The 22,646-nt window shown below is 35.5% G+C and overlaps 1 protein-coding gene and 1 long non-coding RNA gene across 3 annotated transcripts; one reads left to right on the top strand and one right to left on the bottom strand.

The window, feature by feature from the left end:
* Positions 1-1,683, top strand: LOC123715845. Its single transcript, XR_006754488.1, has 2 exons — positions 1-998; positions 1,119-1,683. It is a non-coding gene; the product is annotated as an uncharacterized LOC123715845 (long non-coding RNA).
* Positions 1,684-2,581: 898 nt separating this feature from the next.
* LOC123715844 (heat shock protein beta-1) lies at positions 2,582-10,591 on the bottom strand. Of its 2 annotated transcripts, XM_045671189.1 has the most exons (4): positions 10,254-10,591; positions 8,423-8,476; positions 3,848-4,028; positions 2,582-3,130 (listed from the first exon to the last, which is right to left on the bottom strand). In XM_045671189.1, the coding sequence occupies exons 1-4, from the start codon at positions 10,439-10,441 to the stop codon at positions 2,936-2,938; spliced, it is 618 nt and encodes a 205-aa protein (XP_045527145.1). In that variant the 5' UTR covers positions 10,442-10,591; the 3' UTR covers positions 2,582-2,935. The 2 variants fall into 2 exon arrangements, with proteins under 2 accessions (XP_045527145.1, XP_045527146.1); XM_045671190.1 differs by lacking the exon at positions 8,423-8,476 and having other exon boundaries at positions 10,254-10,567.
* Between the last annotated feature and the right edge of the window lie 12,055 nt (positions 10,592-22,646).

Below are 22,646 nucleotides of genomic sequence, written 5' to 3'. Positions count from 1 at the left end.
TTACATTTTAAAAAAGATTTTTTCTAACGCGTCTACATAAACACACACGTTTTTGTTGCAGTACAGTGTACTCAGTTATTTTTAAGTAGATAAACTTATTTTTTAAAAGAACACTGGTCCTGGCTTAAGGACGTAAGTTCGAGTCACGGTGTACCAATAGATTTCTTGACTTTTCGCACATTTAACAAACGCTAATGCAAAATATTGTCTCTCGTCTACAAAAAATAGATTACCATTCAATACTGGACCAAATATGCGTTGTAGCACCCCTGGAGAGCCTCGATTATTTACGAAAAGATAAAAAACATTTTCTAAATTGAGGAACACTGAACATTGGCACTTCGATTCGATTCGAGAAGGTTGATTCGATTGCCTGTAATTTACTGTAATTTCTATATTATTTATTAGTTATTAGCGCTAATGTGAAGGTTTTGTTTCTTCTTTGTACTATATTTTTTATAGAACAAGGAGCAAACGAGTAGTAGGGTCATCTAATGTTAAACACTTTCAATGACAGGCCCGCGATTGCGTTGCCAGCATTTTAGAATTGTTACGATCTTTCCTTGGAACCTAATTCGTAATGGAAATACTTCAGTGCGCAGCTGGTACCACATAGCGGTGGTGCGCGGCAGAAACTGCCTTAAAAACGCTCAGTTATGGAACAACGGATATCGGACGTATGTAGTTTCGTATTCTACCTCGACGTCTGATGATGAAACTCAGCTGCAGTCTTTTTAGCATTTTTTAAGCACATTTCAAACAATTTCCTTAAACATTCTAGACACATTTCTGTGCCATGACAGGAAGTAAGAGATTGCTATCAGCATAAAATTCTATTGTTCAAATGAACAATGCAACTGCGTCGCTCACAGAATTGTAACCTAACCTAAACTGTTGCCGTATCTTGCAATTTCCAGACTCATTCATAAACGTTATCTTAAAATATCGAATAAAATGTACGACAAAGTCATAGTGTTAAAATTCTATCTAAATTTAGCGTAAGTAGATACATTTTTCATTATTTAATTCGTCAAATATTGTTTTTATTGCTTAATTAGCTAGATTATTTATATATATACCATTTCCGTTTCCTCTACACTGCCCCCTTTGTTAATCAGCTAGGGACCTTGGACTGTAGCCCAAGACATACTGGAGTCATTATTCGCACTATAGACTCTCACTCTCCGTTCAGAAAACTTAGCGCTGACTACCGTACGCCAAAATGTATTAGATTTTAAGTTACATGAGGACAAAGTTCGCGCCAGGAGTTGTTTTCGAATCTCACTCTTAACAGGTTTTCTAAATTTAAAATCAGAATACAGTGATAGATTATTTAGTTATATTTTTGAATGTTACATCCATGTGTCATAAGTCGCGAATCAACTTTCAATATTTAATTTCCCATGAGAATATGGATGGATGAATATCTATTTGCAATTATGTAGTCGCATCGACAAGGTAAAATGTAGTGTAAACTAAAACTGTGTGGCCTCGATAATAGGACCTATTTACACCTGGTGTAAACAGCGTGCAAAAACACAATACTTTTATTATTCTGATTCTGTATAAAAAAACTATAAATCAAAGAATGTCAAAAGAATTTTATCCGATCTAGTGATTGTAAGATTAACCAAATGTTATAGATTGTAAGTTTTATAATTTAATAAATAATTTTATTCGTGTTTTTAGCATCTTAATTAAAGGCGAGATCTTTAATAAATTAGACATTATCAATCCCAATCATTACGTTCTAGCCTACGTAGGCTAGAACGTAATGATTGGGTTAGGTAACCCAATAAGTAATTTTAAATAAACTACTTTTAAAATTAACCTAATTTACTAAAAAATATATTTTAGATAAGAAAGTCCAAGAACTCTACAGTAAGAGAAAACCACTGTTCTTGTGTACAATAATTTCCACATATCAATGTTTAGCATTTGATACCAACGTGTACTCACAGTAATTCGAATGGTTTTGCCATTTTTAATCTGCTCACTAGACTCGCCGGAGGGCTCGCTAGTGCGTTGCCGACCTTTTAAGAATTGGTACCTTTCATCCTAAGTTGAATTGGTATGGAAAAACATCGGTGGGTAGCTGGTTCCACACTGTCTTAAAACACTCAGTTGTTGGACGTTCAGATGATACTGGTGGAATTTCGCATTCTGCCTCGAGGTCCGCTGATAAAACTCTTCGTGGTAAATGCGGTAGAAAATGCAGAGAAACCCCAAGCCCCGTAAGCGCTATAGAGGGGGAAGATTTTCTCATTTAGTGATTACGTCAACAGTAATTATTGACTTTTTTACACATTATTGTCTATGCTTGAAAACGAAATGCATTTTCGAGGATTCTTACAAAAAATAATACATTTATGTACTATTATTTTTGAGAGGTTTGCTTACTTTTGCTGACAAGAGGAAATGAGTGGGGAGGGATAAATTGCAATAAATCTGCTCACTAAATACTACGTAATACTTAAACCTCCCCAAAGTGACTGTTTGTTTGTTCTTTTCGTATCACTGTATATGATACGCGATTCAAAACTACATGGCTACGAAATAAAACAACAAAAAGTTTTTTTTAAATATTTTATTGACATCTAAAATTTCTGTAACAATTTTGTACTAAAATATAAATGTGTTTCAGCAAAAGCTTATTGTGATTCAGTACACTGCCTATTAAATTAATTCTATGCGAACGGAGTTTGTAAGTAGGCATAAAGGCATTTAGTTCCTATTAATAATTAGGGTCCATGAACACACCCAAGCTCCGTGTTAGCCGCTCTTTGCGTTTGCGTGAAATTCAATCACAGAGCAAGCATAACAGTATGTACGTATAAACAAAATTAGTACATACATTAGAGATTCACAAAATATCTCGATACACCTAATAATAAATAATTATGGAATAGCTGCTGTCAATTGACCGCTGAGATTCTCAGTGTTTCTGGATGGGGATGTTCCTGTCGGTGATCGCCAGTTGTGGTAACGGGGCCTCCACTGTGAGGACACCGTCGCGAGACAGTGACGACTTGATTGCTTCTGGGTTCGTGCCTTTGGGGAGGAGGAACTCTCTGTTGTACTCCCGGTATACTGACTTGGTTTCAGATTTCTCTTCGTGTTTGGCGTGTACCTGTAATGAAGATTTGAATTTAAAAACTGCACATGTAACCTTTTTGATCTGTCTTTGGCACTGTGCCAGTGTGTATATTTTAACGCTGTTAGCGACCTTTGTGACCGTAATTCTGGAAAATTCGAGATAACACTGTGAGATTCTTGATACATAACTACATGTTATGTTGGTAATTAAATAATTGGTGGAAGCCTGGCTAATATTGCAAACATTGTTAAACTGCAGAAGTTACTAGAAAGAAATTTAAAAACAAATGACAGTCGAGCGGGTGGAAAATGGTCACATAGAATGTAGAACATTGTGCCAGACAGAGTCCATAGCCCACCTCTGTTGGGAGGCTGGTAATAACATTTCTTTGTTGGGTTTAATAATGATATCATACCGAAATGTTAATGAATATAAAATTTATTCTGGACAGAAATATGAGACAAAATTAGGGAGTCCTGTGTTGTGTGTATATTACACATTATTCCGTGGTAGGTACATTGTGCACTACATTTTTTAATAAAAATAGTAATGTTACATTTATTCACCACAAGTCGTATGACATTATGTGTGAATTTATGAGTGTGTGTGCAGCTGAGAGTTGCTATAAGCGTACCCTGTGTTTGTGTTAGTTTGAACCTCAAAGTTAGGCCAAAATACGCAGGAGGCCTATGTAGAATCTAAATCCACTTCGGTAGTGAATTTATTCTTTTCAATTAGAAGTATACTTACCAATAATTTGTTGTCAACAGTCTTGACGACGATCTCCTCGGGGGTGTACTGGCTGACGTCAAAGCGGAGTTTCAGGCTCTTGCCATCACCTTCGTCTTGGATGAGGGGAGAGTTCAGGCTGTCCCAATGGCTGGGCTCGGCCAACTGTCTGCTGTCACTGTGCTGTGTTGATGTGGTAGAGCTACAGATAAAAAAGACATAGATTAAAAATACGATTACAGCTAAAACGTAGAGGAAACTAAGTCAATATTATCTAATAATTAATGCCAGCAGGCTTACTCAGTAATTTTCGAAAAAATCTTAACTGTATATTTATTACTTGAAACCCGTTCCAATATTTAATCGTTATAGTTTCAAGTTTGCGACATCAGCGCCAGAATAACCTTTACAGACTAACCCTGCTGGAGCTTAGAAATATTCTACGTTTTCGCTAGAACTACGATGTTTCTAAACTACGTGATTAAGTGGGCTTAATGCATTTCAGACACACATTGCATGTACTGTAGGTCTGGAATATGATGATGATACTGTGTGATGGCGTACACATCCAGTCAGATAGCTGTATACCAGTTATTTAACTTAATTAATTCTTAAAAGAAGTGCCTTTGTTACCATGGCAACGATGTGAAAAAAATTTATGTGGCTAATTTAGTTTTTGGTACCTAAATTTGGTTGCGGCTTTTAGGTAATTTCGAACGGTTTTAGGCGATTCCATTCGCTTTCGGTAAACACAAACGCATTTATGTAAACGAACGCTTTTAGGTTAATACGTATGCCATATTAGCCTCATATTTTGATGTTTGAATAAACAGCTTGGTCAATCGATTGGCAGATGTTTTTCATGATTGACCTAATACGATAAAATAAGAGTGTATATGTTGGGAAATTTTAACTTCCTTTTTATTACTATTTATTATTAGATATATACTAACCCAAGAATAGTTATTGAATCGTTGTATAAGTGAATACATATATGAAACACATTTCTTTGTGTCATATAACATTTTAAAGAGAAAGTTTAAACTGATAACGATAACCTCGCATCCAAACTCAATATCGAAACAAGACCTTCAACATTGTATATATTAATTTTTTGTCGATGACGTTATCGTGTAACTATAGATGTTTACTTCAAAATTGAACGGTTCAAAGCGTATTTTATTTACAACATTTTATAACTTTGCAACAAACGTGTTGGTGAAGCATTCGAAACGGCGTATTTTCGCGTTTTATATTATTACGACCTAGCCACCTATCACAAGCTTTGACACTAAAATGTCATTGGGCTGGTCATGTAACACGACACCTGGGCAACAGATAGACAACGCACAGGAAGGGAAAAGAAGAGTGGGCAGGCCAGCATGATACTTGATAGAAGTAGCAGGACAAGACTGCCTGACTATTGGCAAAGATGAGAGACCTCTGGAAAGGGTTGGAGAAGGTTTACCCAAGAGTGGGAAGTTGAAAGGGGTTCATATCCTTAAGGAAATGGACATAATATTATTATTATTAACTATTACTACAGCCATGTAGGGCTGGGGTTTTTACGAATAGATTGACAAGGTTCACGGGTTAAACACCCGTGCGAAGATAATTAATTCTAGCAATTCATTTTCGTTTCTTTGTTTAAAGCAATAAAGAAATTTGGTATATAATTTGGAAAATTGTATAAAAATGTAAATGAACAACATGATGGCGTGTTAAAGGACGTTGCACCGTCCAGTTGAATTCCTAAAAGGTTTTATAAGGCTTTTTAAATAACATCGTTTGCATGAATCTGATAAATATACCCCTTTCGCCAATGCGAAAGTGGCAATTCACATGCTATTTTGAAATATTCTGGGAACTGTCTAGACGTTTCATATACATTTTTATTTATTAATTAGTCGTGTATAGACGTGGACCAACCAAGCAATTACATTTTTGCGTCTCTATTACACTGATTAAATAGCTTATAGATGTGGTACTTTTGAACATACCAAGAAATCTTAAGCGAATCTATCTGGGACTGTTTCATGGACTTTTGATCCTTGTGGAACGGCATTCAAGACTTATTAACGCTTCAGTACAGACAAAGGTCAGTTAACTGTCTTGACATATGTCTCTGTGTGACATTTAATTAAATTAGTAAAGAGGCGTATCGGCCAAGTCATGAAATGATTTCCTTTATCTCTTGGGCCGCTAATTCACCGCGATGCTTTGGCTCCGTCGCTGGCTACGTATCGAAACAATTAAATTTGAAATGTATGGCAGTTAACTCACTTGGCGACAGTTCGGCAACGTCGCCAATTTGGAAGCACAGCCATTGCTTCAAAAACCTTCTTTTTTTCTTCATTCTGGAACCTTCGCCAAGTCAACAGCCATACATTTCAATACAAATTGTTAGGATTGTTTGTCGGCGACGTCACCATGGCATCCCGGTGAGTGGTCTTGATCACTAAGATGAACTAAATTATAACAAACTCATCCCTATAGCTTTGCTGTGTATTTGGGTGAGATTTCTAAAACAAAATAAGTATATTTTTGTTATAGTCAATGAAATCATATATCAATGCATTTAATTATCTGATACAACGGCAATTAAATAAAAGCAGAATTTATTTAGCTGACTATTAAACGTAATTTATATTGAAAATATGACTTGCACGCAGTTGATCATTGGTTTTATTTTTTTCCGAGTTTATAATCGTGACCAGTGCTGATGTCACTACGAGTTCACACAAGGTTATTGTCAACGAAATGATCTCATCAAAACTTATCCCAACAATACTTAATATGGTCATTATCGAAAACAAAATATTGACCTTAATGGAGGCAACAAAATATTTAATTTAGTTCATCACTTGAAAATTGTTTATAATATCCATAGCACAAGAGTTTGGCCGTTTGTCCACCGCCACCGTCACCGAGAACGGCCAGTCTCAATAAACAATGTATTTTGTTGATCAATGTTTAATAACTAGTGGCGCTACTTGGACATGGATTTTCGACATAATTTGTTTTTTCTAACAGGCAACCCAGTGGTGGTTTCTGACTGGCATAGGCCTTTTTGGGTCTAATGCGTGCCATTTATCACGTATTATTATATGTAATTTATGTAATATTTTTTTATGTTATAGGAGGCAAGCGGTCAGGAGGCTCGCCTGATGTTAAGTGATCCCTCCGCCCATGGATGGACATTGCCCAAAAGGCTCCCAAATGCGACAACGCTACCTTATACGAATTATTTAAGTAACTACGCCATTGCTCAGCTGGTGTTTTCGTTTGCGTGAAACTGTCATGTGTGCTGTTAAAGGTGAGCAATTATTTTTTAACGAAATGACCGTTGACTAGTTTTACAACGCAAACGCCGATTTCAATTTTAAAGGATAGCGTCTCCATTACACATTTTGTGTATATCGTAAAATAAAACGTTGTTTGCAGTGTTTTAATCATAATTTTCACAGTTTACTATCTGCATATATTGATTATAAACTTAGTCTAAAGCAAAACATTGGTATCGCTTTCGATATAAAGTCTTATCGTGGTACATACGAATGCTGTTCAGTGTGTACCGAGAACTAAGAGAAAAGAAGAGATTCTAACAGAGCCATCGTAGGGTTTGAGGTCGGTGGTCCTTTTTTTATGTTGATCATCATCATCATTATAGTTCGACAAATATTGATATTTGTATGAAAAAATAAATGTAAAATGTTTTTGAATAAATTAATTAACGCGTAGCAAATAAGAATTATGTATATTTCGTTTACTGCACGGTTTTTTATGTAACAGGAGGCAGACGGGCAGGGGCTCACCTGATGTTAAGAGATACCCATGGACACTCACATTGCCGCAAGTGCGTTGCCGACCTTTTAAGAAATGATACGCTCTTTTCTTGAAGGACTCTAAGTCGAATTGGTTCGGAAATATTTCAGTGGGCAGCCGGTTCCATGTAGTGGTGGCGCGGCAAAAAAATCCTTAAGAAACGCTGAGTTGTGGAACAACGGACGTCGAGGTGCTACGGATGGTATCATGTAGTTTCCCTTGACGTCCGATGATGAAACTCAGCTGCAAGTATTAGACCGAACAACTCCTGTGAACACTCTCCATGGTAAATGTGGTAGAAGATGCAGATCGTTTGTATAGTTCTTAAGATATCCCATATATAGATAGCATTATAGCGTCGCATAATATACATTTATTCATGCGTGTAGTAGAAATAAATGGTATAGTAAATATATAGAAAAATACAGTTAAAACTTAACGCATTACCAACATATATTGGTAATTGAAAAGAAGAATTATGATAGAACGGAAAACGAAAGACGAAAAATGGCGCGTTTCGCTTGCTGTCAATCAGAACGATGCCGTTGTCAAGAGCGAATGTCGCTGAAGTGATGGTGTAGACAGATCAACGATAAATCAAATTTTCATAACCTATAAAGGTTATAAATATATTAATGGTAGGCGAACCCACTTAGATTCCGCGCTGGCTTTTTGGCTACTATCTAATCAAGCGAAATGTATTTCGTCTTCCATGTTTCGTATCTACGCATTACTAAATAAGTGCAATGTGTAATACATATAAGCAGTTACCTCTCTGAAGACTTCGTTACTCCACCGGAGGAAACAGATTCGAAATTGTAAGACATGCAAAAAGCAATATTAACTGTTAGTTTTATATTGGAATTAGCGGGTTTGCAGTCGCTTTCGTAAAAGCGCGGGTTTTAATGGTTATTTGACAGTTAACATTAGCGGGACCACAGACTAACGCACTGTGACAGGCGTGACTCGCAATAATTATACGGAAATGTCATTAGCTGTCCAATCACTTCCATTAAAATACGACGGGTTATTTGGTCATAGATATGTTTGTCTGGAAGGCCAAAAAAATATCGATTTCATGTCTTTTGCGTTAATGCGTAAGGGAAATTACTTAAATTGGGACAATTCTCATTTAACGCCTAAAGGGGAGGTTATGTATGTAGTTCCGAGAACAACCATTGGAAGAAGGGGCAGACACATTTCTGCGTCTGCTTTGTTCAGCAGGTTCATGTTTTCTGTCAGCGATAGCAACTCGTTTGTGTTTGTTAATGTTGCTTTTTTTTAAATAGGTCTAAGAGTGATTTTTTTTTAATACTTAGGGTACTACTCTAGTGATTACCATAAATATGCGTAAACTCAAACTTTATGTAACTGTGTAATAATTTAGGTCATTTCCCTTTTAAATTACACTATTAGCAACCATCAATCATCCGACAAACTTTTTCCCTGAAAGCGGAAATTCCAGATAATAAACTAATTATAAATTATTACATACATAACATGAATATTGTAAAGTATAAGCTCAAGCGATTTAAGCATACAATAGTAATAAAGAAATAAATACATATTATGACTATTGGCAGGTCGCAATTAATCTTGCATTTTTTAATATTGAAATATAGGTAATTATGAAATATTGTTATATATTTGGTGCTCATAATCAGCTTTATAATTATTTAAGCAAAATTGTTGCTGGTAAATAATTGAAAATTTGCAATATCTCAAAAGCATTTAATAAAACCGTAATTCAATACGTCACGTTCCTACTACTTTTAATATTAGTTAATAAGGCATAAGAATGTTTATTATTATTATAAAATATTTAACGTACTAAATAAAACTTAAGTGGCAAGAACTTTGTTAGTCTGACGTAAAGTGTTTACATAATCGAGTTCATTAACCAAAATCAATAAAGGTGATTTAAAACACGGCTTCACAATTATTGCCAACACTGAATTCCAGTATCCAACATCTCTTAAACATATGTTCCAAGTAGGTCGAAGTTATAACCATTATTTCATTTTACGACAATGCAATATTGATAGCAAAAGTAACCTGATTTTGATATTACCTTCAATACTATATATAATATAATATATCGCTTTATAAGTTGCAATCTATTTGTTTTATATCAGTCAACATTTTTCTATTGATATTTTAGCGATTACTTACGTTTACCGGCTAAAACTTTAAGGTTATTTTGATATAACAAGCGTTTACAAATTAAATTAGACGAACCGTATCTCGTATTGTCGTGAGAATTGCGCATAAAATTTACATTCTTAACAAACTGTTGGAAACCGCCGGCTATTTCTATTTATGACATCATCCCGGCTTACGTATCGTTGCACGCTTTAAATGGGCCGAGATGTCTGCATTTTGCCGTTCCGCGGAATGCTCCCGAATAATATGTTTTATAACTTTCATGGTTTTCGAGGTCGTATCAAGTGGGCGAAACTTACGAAAGCATATATCATTAATTCCACTCCCGTTTTGGTAACTTGGAGCGGCGATGCAATAATATAACTGGAAGTTGAGACCTAATTCTTATTGCATAATCGCTCCAAGATAATCGTATTAACTAGTAAGCAATACAAAATACCTTGTGGTGCTCTTGAAGAAGTTGTTGCTCTCCCTGTTCATAAGTTCCGATCGGAATTTGCTCATCTCTTCCTCCATTTTATGCATTTCAGCGTCAAATCTCTCCCTAATGCTAGAGAACTCCGTGTCTATTACGGAAAAATCTCCGAGTTTGATTGGGATATTCCTCTTAAGACCACTGTCAGCCATTTTCACGTAACTGTCGTAACTAAACAAACACTGGTAACGTGTAAACACAGATCACGCTCGCGTCGCGTTGGAAGACAAGGCAACACTGATCATTAATTGTCGACTCGGCGCCAAGGGGCTTGCGCAGAGTTTTAAATAGGTACGTGGCTGAGTCGCTCGGCGTCATTCGTCCCACACTGTTTCTCGCTCATTCCACTACTCACAAGTCACTCTCATTGTATGAAACAAAGCTAGTGATGAATCACTTGCTGTTTATGGCATTCATCCACGTTATTTGTTATTGAGACATTTATTTGAAGGTTATATGACGAATTTTGATGTAGGTCAATTATAGGAATATCCATATTAGTACATTTTGAAAAATGGGTGAAGGATTTTTGGAATTGAGACGCTGATCCTATAACTTTATTAGTTACTTTCGTCAGCGAAGTCTCTTAACTTAACTAGGCTTATTGTAATCTTAAAAGTTAAGCAATATAATTTGTTTATAATATTAGCTGACCTTTCATGAAAACCCACACTGCGTAGGCTTTGCAGATCATATCCGGGCTTTTGTATTATAGGGCTTGAAGGACCCTGATTTGAAGTCTCAATAAAACATGTCAGGTTGTTCAGTCCAGCCTTTTATTACTTTACTTTTATACTTTTACTTATTCATATTTCTATCATCCCATTATTTTTGAATATCTTTGTGACCTTTTCGGCAAAGGCCTCCCCCAAATCCCGCCATTCCTGTCTACACTGTGCCACTCTCTGTCATATACCACCAGCTGTCTCTCCACCATCTAAATTGTTTTCCTCTATTGCGGTTATTGTATCTGTGAAAAAGGTCGTACTTTCTTAGTGGAGCACTACAATCTATGACCTTGAAATCAAGGATTTGTAGCTTCTTTGGTAACTTTATAGACCTGAAGTGAGCCGCCATCGATTTTGGGTTTCAGATGTGGTGTCCTCACGATGACTTGAAGTTTGCGTATTGATCAAAAAATACAACATTCCTCAGGTTCGGTTAAGGCTTTTTAATTCTTTAGACCAGATCGGTTGCCACCTGAATTTGTGCATTTTACTTTATTAATCACTATAAAATAATTGCTAGCAAATAACTTTTATGTAACTGATATATTTAGTTGTTTCTACGACCGCTATAAACATTTCCATCTGTTTTATAGGTATGACGTCTGTGATTACGTAATTTAGTACAAATACAGTGGTCCTTGAACAGGTGACATAAATCAACCTCCAAGCAAACAATTTGTACAATTTATAACATGTATTGTAAATCATTATTGGACATTTTATCACCGATTCTCCTTCACTCGGGACAGCTTGGTCGGTATGGATCCGTGAAATTAGTAATTAATTTTTAAAACATGAGCTCAGTGTATTTGGAAACTGTTGACAACTCTGCATGCAGCTTTTTGCCCAGATCGGCCTTCTTTTTACCAAGGAATTATTTCGTGTGGAATCAGGCCCAGGTTTCTCGGACTACATGCCATATTTTTTTGTAGAATAGAGTCAAAGGGTGCCCATGGAGTGTCATAGCCACAGGGCTCGCGTGTAAGGCCGTTATTCGTACGCTCTTTACTTGACTTAGGCTCCTTTGGATTGGGTCAGAAATACTTAAGTGGGCAACTGGTTCCACACAGTGGCGCTTTGCAGCAAACAGCGCCTTAAAAATCGCTCAGTTGTGAAATGACGTGGACGACGTGATACGGGTGGAATTTCGTATCCTGCCTCGACGTACGATGTTGAATCTCAGCTGCAGGTATTAATCCATAGAACTCCTAATATGTCAACCGCTAACCAGAGGTAGGTTTTGATGTTATACTCTTGCAAGCTTTTTTTGGTTATACACATAACTTGAGTTAACGTACCATTTCAAACAACAAACTCCTAAGGGAAATTAGAGAATTACCACTGATGAAATGCAAAACTCTCGTTAAATGTAAATTACCCAATAAAGCTTCTCATAAATTTGACAATTATTTAAGTGATCCTAATCCTTGGCATTGATTTACTGGAGCAAACAATTTGTATGACTCAAAACTTGTCGATTAAAAAGAATTGCGGAGAGTTACTGGTCGTTGCTTCTTGTCTGCTCTACGCCCTTGACTTGCAAACTGGTAGTAATTGTTAATTTAGAATCAATTTAACATCTTTTCTGTTGACGTTCATAAGTATAAATATATAAAATCGACTGTCAGAAATGACGTCATGTGGTTCTACGGTGCCAATTCCATTTATGAATAATGAAGCTTTTATTGAATCAATTTTAAATTCAATAACGTTTTTATAAGATAGGGGACAAACGGGACGAGAAAAAAGGTTTCGCATCCCATGGACACTGATGTTAGTGGGTGCGTTGCCATTGATGAAAGACCATATATGTATACTCTTTTTTAAAACAATTGGAGGTCTTTGAACTCCCAGGGAAAACCTCAACTGGGAGTCGACTTCTCAGTTCCACTAGTTGCAAAGGAAGATGTCTAGTAAAGCTGAGCGTGGAAGACTTCCTGGATGCGGAGGAAAAATTAGGCTAGTACGGTGTTGAAACGGGGTTTGGGATCAAACCTTCAGAACTCTCTCCACAAGATACTACGTAGAGGAAAAATCAGGCCGTTCATAATACTTTGGACATTGACAATCCGACAAGCCCTTCGCTGAATTAAGTGAACAGGAAGAAGTTGGTATTACGGAGCATAGGCCTGAGCCACAACTCTGAAGTTGTGAACAGTATTCCATATCAAGTCGTACTTGAGTTTTGTAGAGCATTTGTTAAGTCACTTAAAATATATATTATTATTTAAATCAATGTTATTCCTTCCATTAATTGTCTATATAATATATATCCGTATCCAGCGGCTTATTATTATTATTTAGATTAGAGAAGTTGGCTCCAAAGACAACTTCGCACCCACTCCAAGAACCGCCAAGAAAAGCATGAATCGCAGATGAATTTTGTAGATTGCGTCACAATTATTATCGTAGGTGGTATTTACATTAATATTTCCTTGAAATTATACGTTAAATAGAACGGAATTTTTCTCAATGAACCGCCCACAAAACATTCTTAAGCTGTTACAACTCGCCGAGTCGTTTTGGCCACTTTTAATGTACTTTGATGAATTGTCACTGTTTTCGTATATTCGCGACATACTGACAAACAAAAAACTGGTTATGTTTTTGACTAATTTGTTAGTTCCTAGTACAATTTTTGTATTGGGAGAAGGTAATTCGTTATAATAAGACGGCTTAAATATTTTACTACTAAATATCATAAAAGAAAAACAGTCGCGCTTAAAACCATTTAGGTCTGATTTAGATGTCTACTTTGTGTGATTATTTATTATTAACAAGTATGTGATCAGCCTGCTGTGCAAGAAACCATCGACTTTTTGGGTCAAAGCTTGCCGGTTTCCTTACGATGTTTTCCTTCTCCGTACGAGCGAGTTTAAATACGCACAAAAGCTCCATTGTTCCAAAGGACTATCGCAGCCGGGGATCAATCCTACAACCTCAGGGATGATAATTATACGTTGCAGCCACTAGGCCAACACTGCTCTAACATACAGGATACCACGGCTCGCTGATAAAGAATATGAAATACAAGGATCACAAAATTCACGATTCAGCGGGATAGGATATGGTTATGAAACGTTTATATATATTGAGGGTTTTCAATAATCCAGTTTTCCAATTAAACACGTTTAAATTTATAGTTGTCTTATTTACAGAGGTCCCCGCTTACAGAGGTCGAAATGTGCCGTTATTCCATTTTTAGGGGTGGAAATGTCAATAAAAATGGGTATTTTTGATGTTATGAAAAAACAGGTCAACAACTTTAGCAGTATATAAATTCATACAGGAAGCTCTTAATATAACAAATAATAAAGAATACGCAATCGGTCTGCTCCTAGACATGACTAAAGCCTAAGACAAGGTACAATATGAAATATTGTTAAATAAACTCTATGGGATAGGTATCCGCGGAAAAACTAACGAATGGTTCAAGTCCTATCTTGAAAACAGAAAACAATTAGTAGAAATAGAATTTTATTATAATGAAACAAAAATTCTCCAAAATTACCGCTCTGACAGTAAAACAATAAAAGCCTCAATACCACAAGGAAGCGTTATTGGGTGCCTTCTTTTTCTCATTTATATAAACGACCTTCCAAAAACCATAGAAGGACCTGGTCCATGTGTTTTATTCGCTAATGATATTTCGATTATAGCCCCCTGTCATGATATCACTAACATACACTCTACACTCAATAATATTCTAACAAAAACTATAACCTGGATGAATGCACACAATCTTGAAATCAATTTTGAAAAAACCAAAACAATAGCATTCCATCCCCGTCAAAAAAAGCCACTTTCTCTAAATTTCTCTTTTAACAACCACACAATAGAACAAGTTAACGAATTTTCATTACTAGGTATAACAATAGACACAAACATAAACTGGAAATCACACATGCAAAAAATAAAATCAAAACTATCAAAATTTTTATATGCTTTCCGGGAAATTAAAAAGACTACGGACCTGAAAACCGCTCTAACTACCTACTACGCCTATGCGCATGCATGGCTAAACTACGGTGTAATAATGTGGGGAAATAGCACCGACGCACCAGCACTATTCACAACTCAAAAAAAGTTAATTCGGATCATAGTTAACATAGAACAAACAGACAGCTGCAAACCACATTTCATAAAACTAAACATTATCACTCTACCCTCATTATACATATTGGAAATCTGTAAATTTGCCCATACACACAAAGAATTTTACATCACACGCGAAGACATACAGGACAAGATATACACTTCGACACAAAAAACGCCTAAACCTACCATCTTCCCAATTACAAATACATGCATCAAGCCCACTAGTCATGTCAATCAAAATTTATAATAAACTACCGGAGACACTAAGAAATGAAAAAAAGATACATATATTTACAAACAAACAAAAAAATCTTCTTATACGTAAATGTTATTATAGCGTTAATGAGTACCTAGAAGATAAAAATATAGCTTAATTTCATGATTATTAATCCCTAAATATACAAAATTCAATAAATAAAAAAATGTTATTCTATGTAATTGATACTAGCCTGGAGTGTGAAGTTTTATGTGCTATTTTTTATTGTGTTGCTATTAGCTATGTTATATAGGTTTCGTAATGCCTTCTTTTGCTGTGCCCTAACAGGGTCCATAATATTGTACCTAGCTTTAAACCTCATAAACATCTTTTGTAACGTTATGGAATGCAAAAAAAAGAAAACATGAATACATGAAAACATGAATATAGGTATGAATGTACATACATAATGTATTGCGTCGAAAAAAAAATACGGTAAAGTTTATGACTCAAAGTAATCGGTTATGTTTGTTTGTATTTGATTGCTAGTTGCTAGCAAAACATGAGATATGTAGTACTGACAATCAAAGTATGCGCGAAAGACGACGAGAAATGTATGTATACAAACACGTCAAAACGTGTTGAAACCTGATTAATTTGTCTCACTTATACAGGTAATCGAGCTACAGAGTATCAATTATAGATGTAAACATCGAAAAAGTCTTAGAATTCAAATCTTATTTAACCAGGTTCAAAAAGTCCCATTAACAGAGGTAATTTAATGAAAAAGAACCGGGACTTCGTTGCAACTCTCAATAATAGAGGTTTCTCATTTACCCAGGTCCCACTTAACCAGGTTTCACTGTATATATATATTTATTATCGGTCACTTAATTAAATATACATTTTCAGGTCTAAATAGAATAACGCATTCACATGGTTTCCTTACCGTTGCATCTAGAACACTAACATTTTACAGTTATCTATAAACGCACGTTCGTATAAGGCTTCATCGGATGCTATTGTCATTTGTTTTCATCTTTTTCATTTAAAGTGCATTCCATTGTTTGCTAAAGTCGTGTTATATTATTATTTTTTACCCTTTACACAGTTTTCTTTAATTAGGATATTGCTTTATAAGCAAAATATTATTTTGTTTACTCCACTCCCAACTTTTGTTCACCTTTTCTGTGCCATGCACCACCTTGTCCGTTCTAGAATCTTATGTAACAAACATGAATTTAATATTAAAAAAGTGAATTGTTCACTTAAGAGAATTGATAGGACGAAATTACTAGGAAATTGTTAACGAAACACCGTAAGTTTTTTAAACATAATGAAAAATTAAAATTACAAATCATTTAAAAAATCTAACAGCCCCCTTATCAATCAAATTACTCACCTGTGGAGCATGGGCTCGATGGGTAACACTGGTTATCTCTGTAATTCTTTGTTCTTATGTGTGAATAAGTTAAACAGTATCGAATAGTACATAAGACAGACACATAGACACAGATATTTTTCTAAGAACTTCAATATTATTCCTTTAGAACCATACTAATAAAAACTATTTACGTAACTCAGCCATGTATTCCTTCAGATTATAACACAAATTACAAGCAAATAGATATATTAGGTCCTTACATATGAAATTGTGGCGTTTTGTCGTACTGGCCACTTTGACCTCAAATACTTTGGTTAGGAATTTCAAATTCAAATTTGTACAGCTATTTACTTATGTATTTGTGCTTCGATGACCGTCATTCATTTGTTTTTTCCTTCTGTTTTTTTTCTGTTTGCGTCACTCATTTTACAAAATGGAAAACTTAAAGTATCGCATTATTTACCAGTACGAGTTCCGCCGTGGCACTAGTGCTGCGGATACGACTCGAAGGGTGAATGATGTGTATGGCGGTCATGTTGCAAAAGAAGACACAGTTCGTTTTTGGTTCCAACGTTTTCGTTCTGGAAATTTCGACCTGCAGAACAAGCCCCGTGGACGCCCTGAGACCCAAGTTGATAATGAAGTATTGAAGGCTATTGTGGAAGCGGATCCATCGCAAACCACGTCCGAGTTAGCTGCAGGCTGCGGTGTTAGTGATAAAACTGTTTTAATTCACTTGAAGCAAATTGGGAAGATTAAAAAGCTTTAAAGGCGGGTACCTCACGAATTGACTGAAGCAAACCGGCAAACGCGCGTCGACTGCTGCGTTACATTACTGAACCGGCACAATAATGAAGATATTTTAAACCGAATCATTACCTGTGACGAAAAATAGATTCTTTACGATAATCGGAAGCGCTCAGCGCAATGGTTGGATCCTGGTCAGCCAGCCAAATCCTGCCCCAAGCGAAAATTAACCCCAAAAAGTTACTTGTAAGCGTTTGGTGGACTAGTGCCGGTATTGTTCATTGCAGTTTTCTAAAATCTGGCCAGACTATTACGGCTGATGTCTATTGTCAGCAATTGCAAACCATGATGGAATAGGCTAAACAACCTAGGCTGGTCAATCGCTCCACGCCACTGCTACTTCACGACAACGCTAGACCATACACTGCACAACAGACGGCTACCAAATTAGAAGAGCTTCAATTGGAATGTCTAAGGCATCCTCCCCGGACCTTGCTCCAACAGATTACCATTTTTTTCGAAATTTGGACAACTTCTTGCTAGAGAAAAAATTTAACTCTGGGGGATGGGACAGTCCAAAACAGCTTTTATTGATTCCCGTCCGACTGGTTCTTTTAGTAAAGGGATCAATGAACTACCTATGAGATGGCAAAAGTGCATAGAAAACAATGGTTCATACTTTGATTAATTAAATATATTATATTTAAAAATATTCGACTTCTTGTTCCTCCCATACAAAACGCCAATTTCATATGTAAGGACCTAATATTAAATGTGACTAAAAATGCTTATAAAATCTTTTATTAATAATGGCTTTGTTATTCTTCCTTTATATTAAATTTTTATTATAATCATCAATGAATCTTAGAACTTATAATTTAGAATTTACTATGAATGTGTTTGTTATATTTTTTTGTATAAATAGGTAAAACTGCTTTATGTTTATGTTGTGTGCATTCCGTTTTTGGCTTTTGTGTATAATGTTATTGTTTGAATAGTGTTTAATAAGTAGCTGTACGAATATTTTAATAAAAAAAATACTACAGATACCGGCAACTTGAGCATTAAACAAGGGAGTGAGCTTGCGCATCGAAAAGAGTGTGGGACACAAACCTCAACTGCTTTACCAATCACGCAATCGACACGTCACTCTTCCGCCGCCCCCCTTCCTATTGATACCTCAAAATCGCTTCTGCGTAGGCAAGCACATTTGTTCAAGATGTTTGCCGGTATCTAAGTTAAAGCGGTGACGCACCCACGAGACGACTGGTATTGTGACTGACCATGGGCCGTGTTATTAGATAAGAGTTTGTCGTTTGCCTATTCTATTAAAAAATAATCTTTATTGAATAATGACCGGTGATTTTTATATCATGAAATGTATTTAGGTAAGAAAAATTGATTTTGCAGTTAAATTAAAAATCAAGTCCGCATAGTTACATGAACGTTCAAATGACCTTCAATGTAACAATTTACAATGCACCGCTTATGCATTGTAAATAGCGAACCGTATCATTACAGACTTGTCTAGATAACCTAGATTGACACAGAATATAATCAAGACAATGAGCAATTTTTTAGAATATTTTAAAAAACATTCAGAATAGATTTTAAAAGGTTAGTCAATTTGACGTATTTAATTTGTGCTCTGTGGTACATCTAAAATAAATGTCTTGTAAAATTCGGACCCGCTGATGCGACAGTTTAAAATTTAAATATAGAGAATATTCCTTCGATTTAGGCGCCAAAATTTATTTGATTTTTACTACCTAAATTTCAATATTTAACTTGTATAAGACGACAATACACGAATATGTTTGTCGATTGAATCTGAATTCTTTTTGTAATATAAATACATATAATTTTTAACAAACATGAGGGACATAAAACATTTTTAACGCATTTTGGGTACTTCCACTTTTTATATTTTAATGTCCAATATCATAAAAGAAATGTATTTAGAAATATCTTATTTTAGATTTGGACCTCGTTCAAGGGATTCCACAATACAGGTGTATCCCGAAACATAAGAAACAATATTATATAATTAATATATGCACTTGACTTATCAAAGGAGTTCCGGGATATACTTGACTTATAGTCTATCAATTTTAAAAGATATAATCTATGGCTTAGATTTACATACTCTTAACAATATCCTTTTTTCCCTGTTTAGTTTTATCTTAATAACTATGGGTAATATGTATTTTTGCAATTCTTGTCTACCTTATCTAATTTAATACATTTAATTATGATAACTTTTTATTAATTAAAAATAGTAATCTTAATACGATACATATTTTATAACGTTCCATTACGAGTTAGCACTGAGTACATAATTATTACAATAAAAAAATTATAGTATTGAGTAAGCGGGGTTGGATGGATGGTGTTAAAATATCGTTTTAATTTTTATAAATATAGAGGACATTTGCGTGTTGACACCTGCTTTCTTTTTCCACTAAGATCCTTTGGATCCGATGGACGTGTCGATCATCTTCTAATAATTTCTTTTCTAAATTAAAACTCTTTCTGAGCGTCAACTGAGGGTACCGAGTGTTTAGGAGTCGAAGTCATCACGAATTGATATCGTGAAAATTATATGGGGTATGAGGCTGCAACGGCCTGGTCATCGAGGAGTACCGCGAAGGCTCTTAGATGGATAACCTGGAGCTCGGCAAAGCCGTTGCAAGCCAAACTTATAATAGTGTTGAGCAGAACCTTCAAACATTAATTAGATTTTAATAATAAGTTATTATATAATGTCGAAAATAAGAGCTTCGCTAAGCTAGTTCTGTAGTACATAATTTTGTTCAAATTGTTGTTAAAACACTACGGTCTTACAATCAGAATACTAGTTTATGTTAGTTAAACGTCTGATCACGAGTAAAAATAGCAGCCAGCAATAATTCAAGGCACGATGCGAGCCAGGAATGTGATGAAAGTGATAAACAATGAGGTCATTGACATTTTTTTCTCGACAGGACATCTGCTATTTAAAGTTAAAAGTTTTCACATTTTATTAATAAAATAAAATGACGTAGCTGGTACCGGTAAAATAAACTCAAAATAAATAAGTGGTTTTACACTTATGTATTTATAGATTTTCCCCTCAATAAATTTGTTGCTAGGCAACCTCATTGTAGACAACTATGGTAATTGTGGTCGGAGTGACGCAGTTGCTTTTGTTTTGAAGGTTTTATGGCCCACGTAATTTCTGAAAAACACTTAAAACGTTAGTAAATACTGTTATTATGTTTATATCTGTAAAATAGGACATATATTACACGGAAAAAAACGAATAGGCCAGTGCTTATTTTGAATATTTAATAATAAAAATACAATATGGAGGTAAAATTGTAGTCGAATAAGCAACAAAACATTCGTGTACGAACTGATGGCATATGATATGGCGTTTTAAATGGTAAAGTGCAGTGAGGATCTTGGTTAAGACAATATTGAGTTTATCCGTCTTTTAATGTAATTGTATATACAAAAATGTAGTCAGAAAACTGTCACGTTAAAGATTAAAAGTTCTAAACATAATGCCGGAAATTAAGCTTAATGTAATGAGTCATGAACTGGTTATAAATTAAAAATGTATTGGCCAAACGAGGTTCTAATAACAATGAGTACAGGTGAATGACACCGCCAATTAATTCGAGCGGGTTTTATAGACGCAATACTTATCGGTAACAGTCCATAAATGGTGTGCTGTCCTCTCTGCGTATACGTCCTACGCCTTACTTAATTAAATGCGAAAATTCTTCTTATTTTATTACAATGTCGTCACACGACATATAATTTAGATAAGTAATGGATAACTAAGAAATAGTAGAAGTAGTGGAACAATTCTCGAGAATAAAAGTTATAATTAAACATTCTTGCTAATTGAGATATTGCTTAAAAGTTTTAATGTCGAAGTTAAATTGCGTCAACTGTTTTGCATTTCAGAGCCAAGTATTGTCAAGTGTCAACATATTTACCAGCTGTCACAATAAACAAATATACGTTTTTTATAATAACATCTACTAGCTCGCCGCCGGCCGCGTCACATTTTTTATTTTAAATCTTGATCCAGGCTCCTCTATCGCTCTACAGTTAAAAATATTGAAAAATATAACGCACAGATACAATAACGTTTCCTATGCATAACGGTATATGTTCCTTAAAGATTCCTAGGTAACACTGAACATGTTTAGAAAGTGCTTATTGTAGAAAGAACTTAGAAAAGCACTGAGAAAAGCACTGCCATAGTCAAATATTCAACAGTCCGTTTTGCGGAATGCGCTAAAGCATTGTCGTGGTGAAGAATTATCCTGCTTCGAGGGCTCTGCTGGCGATTTTTTTCCAAGAGAACAGGCAAACAGCGATTGACATACCAGTCTGCAGTAAGTGTCCTTTCATTCAGCACAACTGTCGCGAAATGAGGTCATTTGCCGACCAATCTTCAAACTTGCTATGAGGCAATCATCTTTTTTCCTTTCCTTCTTCCTATCTTTACCTTAGTTGGCCGATCATCCAGTCCAAAAAGTTGGCCAATTGGTTTCGGGTTCGTAAAAATATATATACAGTTTTCGTCATCTGTGACGATCCCAAATACAGCAATTGAGTCACCGCCGTTCAACTTACCTATCTAACATTTGGTGACACCAGACCATGCTAAGGTGTTTTTGGTCGACCTTAAATGGTGAATCCATCTGGTACAAAGGATCCTGATGCCTAAATGTTCGCGTAATATTTTTTGAACTTGACTCATACCAATGCCTAGGCTTGCCTGTATCTGCTGATCGGTCACTCTTTTATCTTCCTCTATCAGGCGTCGAACAGAACTGATGTTATCTTCAGTAGTCTCTGTTAAAGGACGTCCCTCATGCGGATCATCATTGAGATTGCTACGTCCACGCTTAAACTCGTTAAACCAATTAGTAAATAGTAGCACGGAGGGGGTTTCAATAAGAAATGCTTATCACAATCTTTCATAGGTTTGTTCTTGAGTAAACCCACAACCAAAGTCATAATAAATCATTGACCGAAAATTATCTCGCGTTAGGTTCATTTTCACGTGTAACAAGTGTTGTATGTATGATATTAAATGAATGCAATGTACTACATTAGGTTACCAAAGAGTTCTAAAATTGACATTCAAAAAAGTTTTCGTTACCAATGTTTCTAATTGGCCAGTTCTAAACATTTTCAGTGCT

The sequence above is a fragment of the Pieris brassicae genome, chromosome 10 (assembly GCF_905147105.1).
Source record: "Pieris brassicae chromosome 10, ilPieBrab1.1, whole genome shotgun sequence".
In the NCBI taxonomy this organism is placed as follows: domain Eukaryota; kingdom Metazoa; phylum Arthropoda; class Insecta; order Lepidoptera; family Pieridae; genus Pieris; species Pieris brassicae.
The sequence above is the reverse complement of the archived record's forward strand: the minus strand, read 5'-3'. Positions and strand labels throughout refer to the sequence as shown.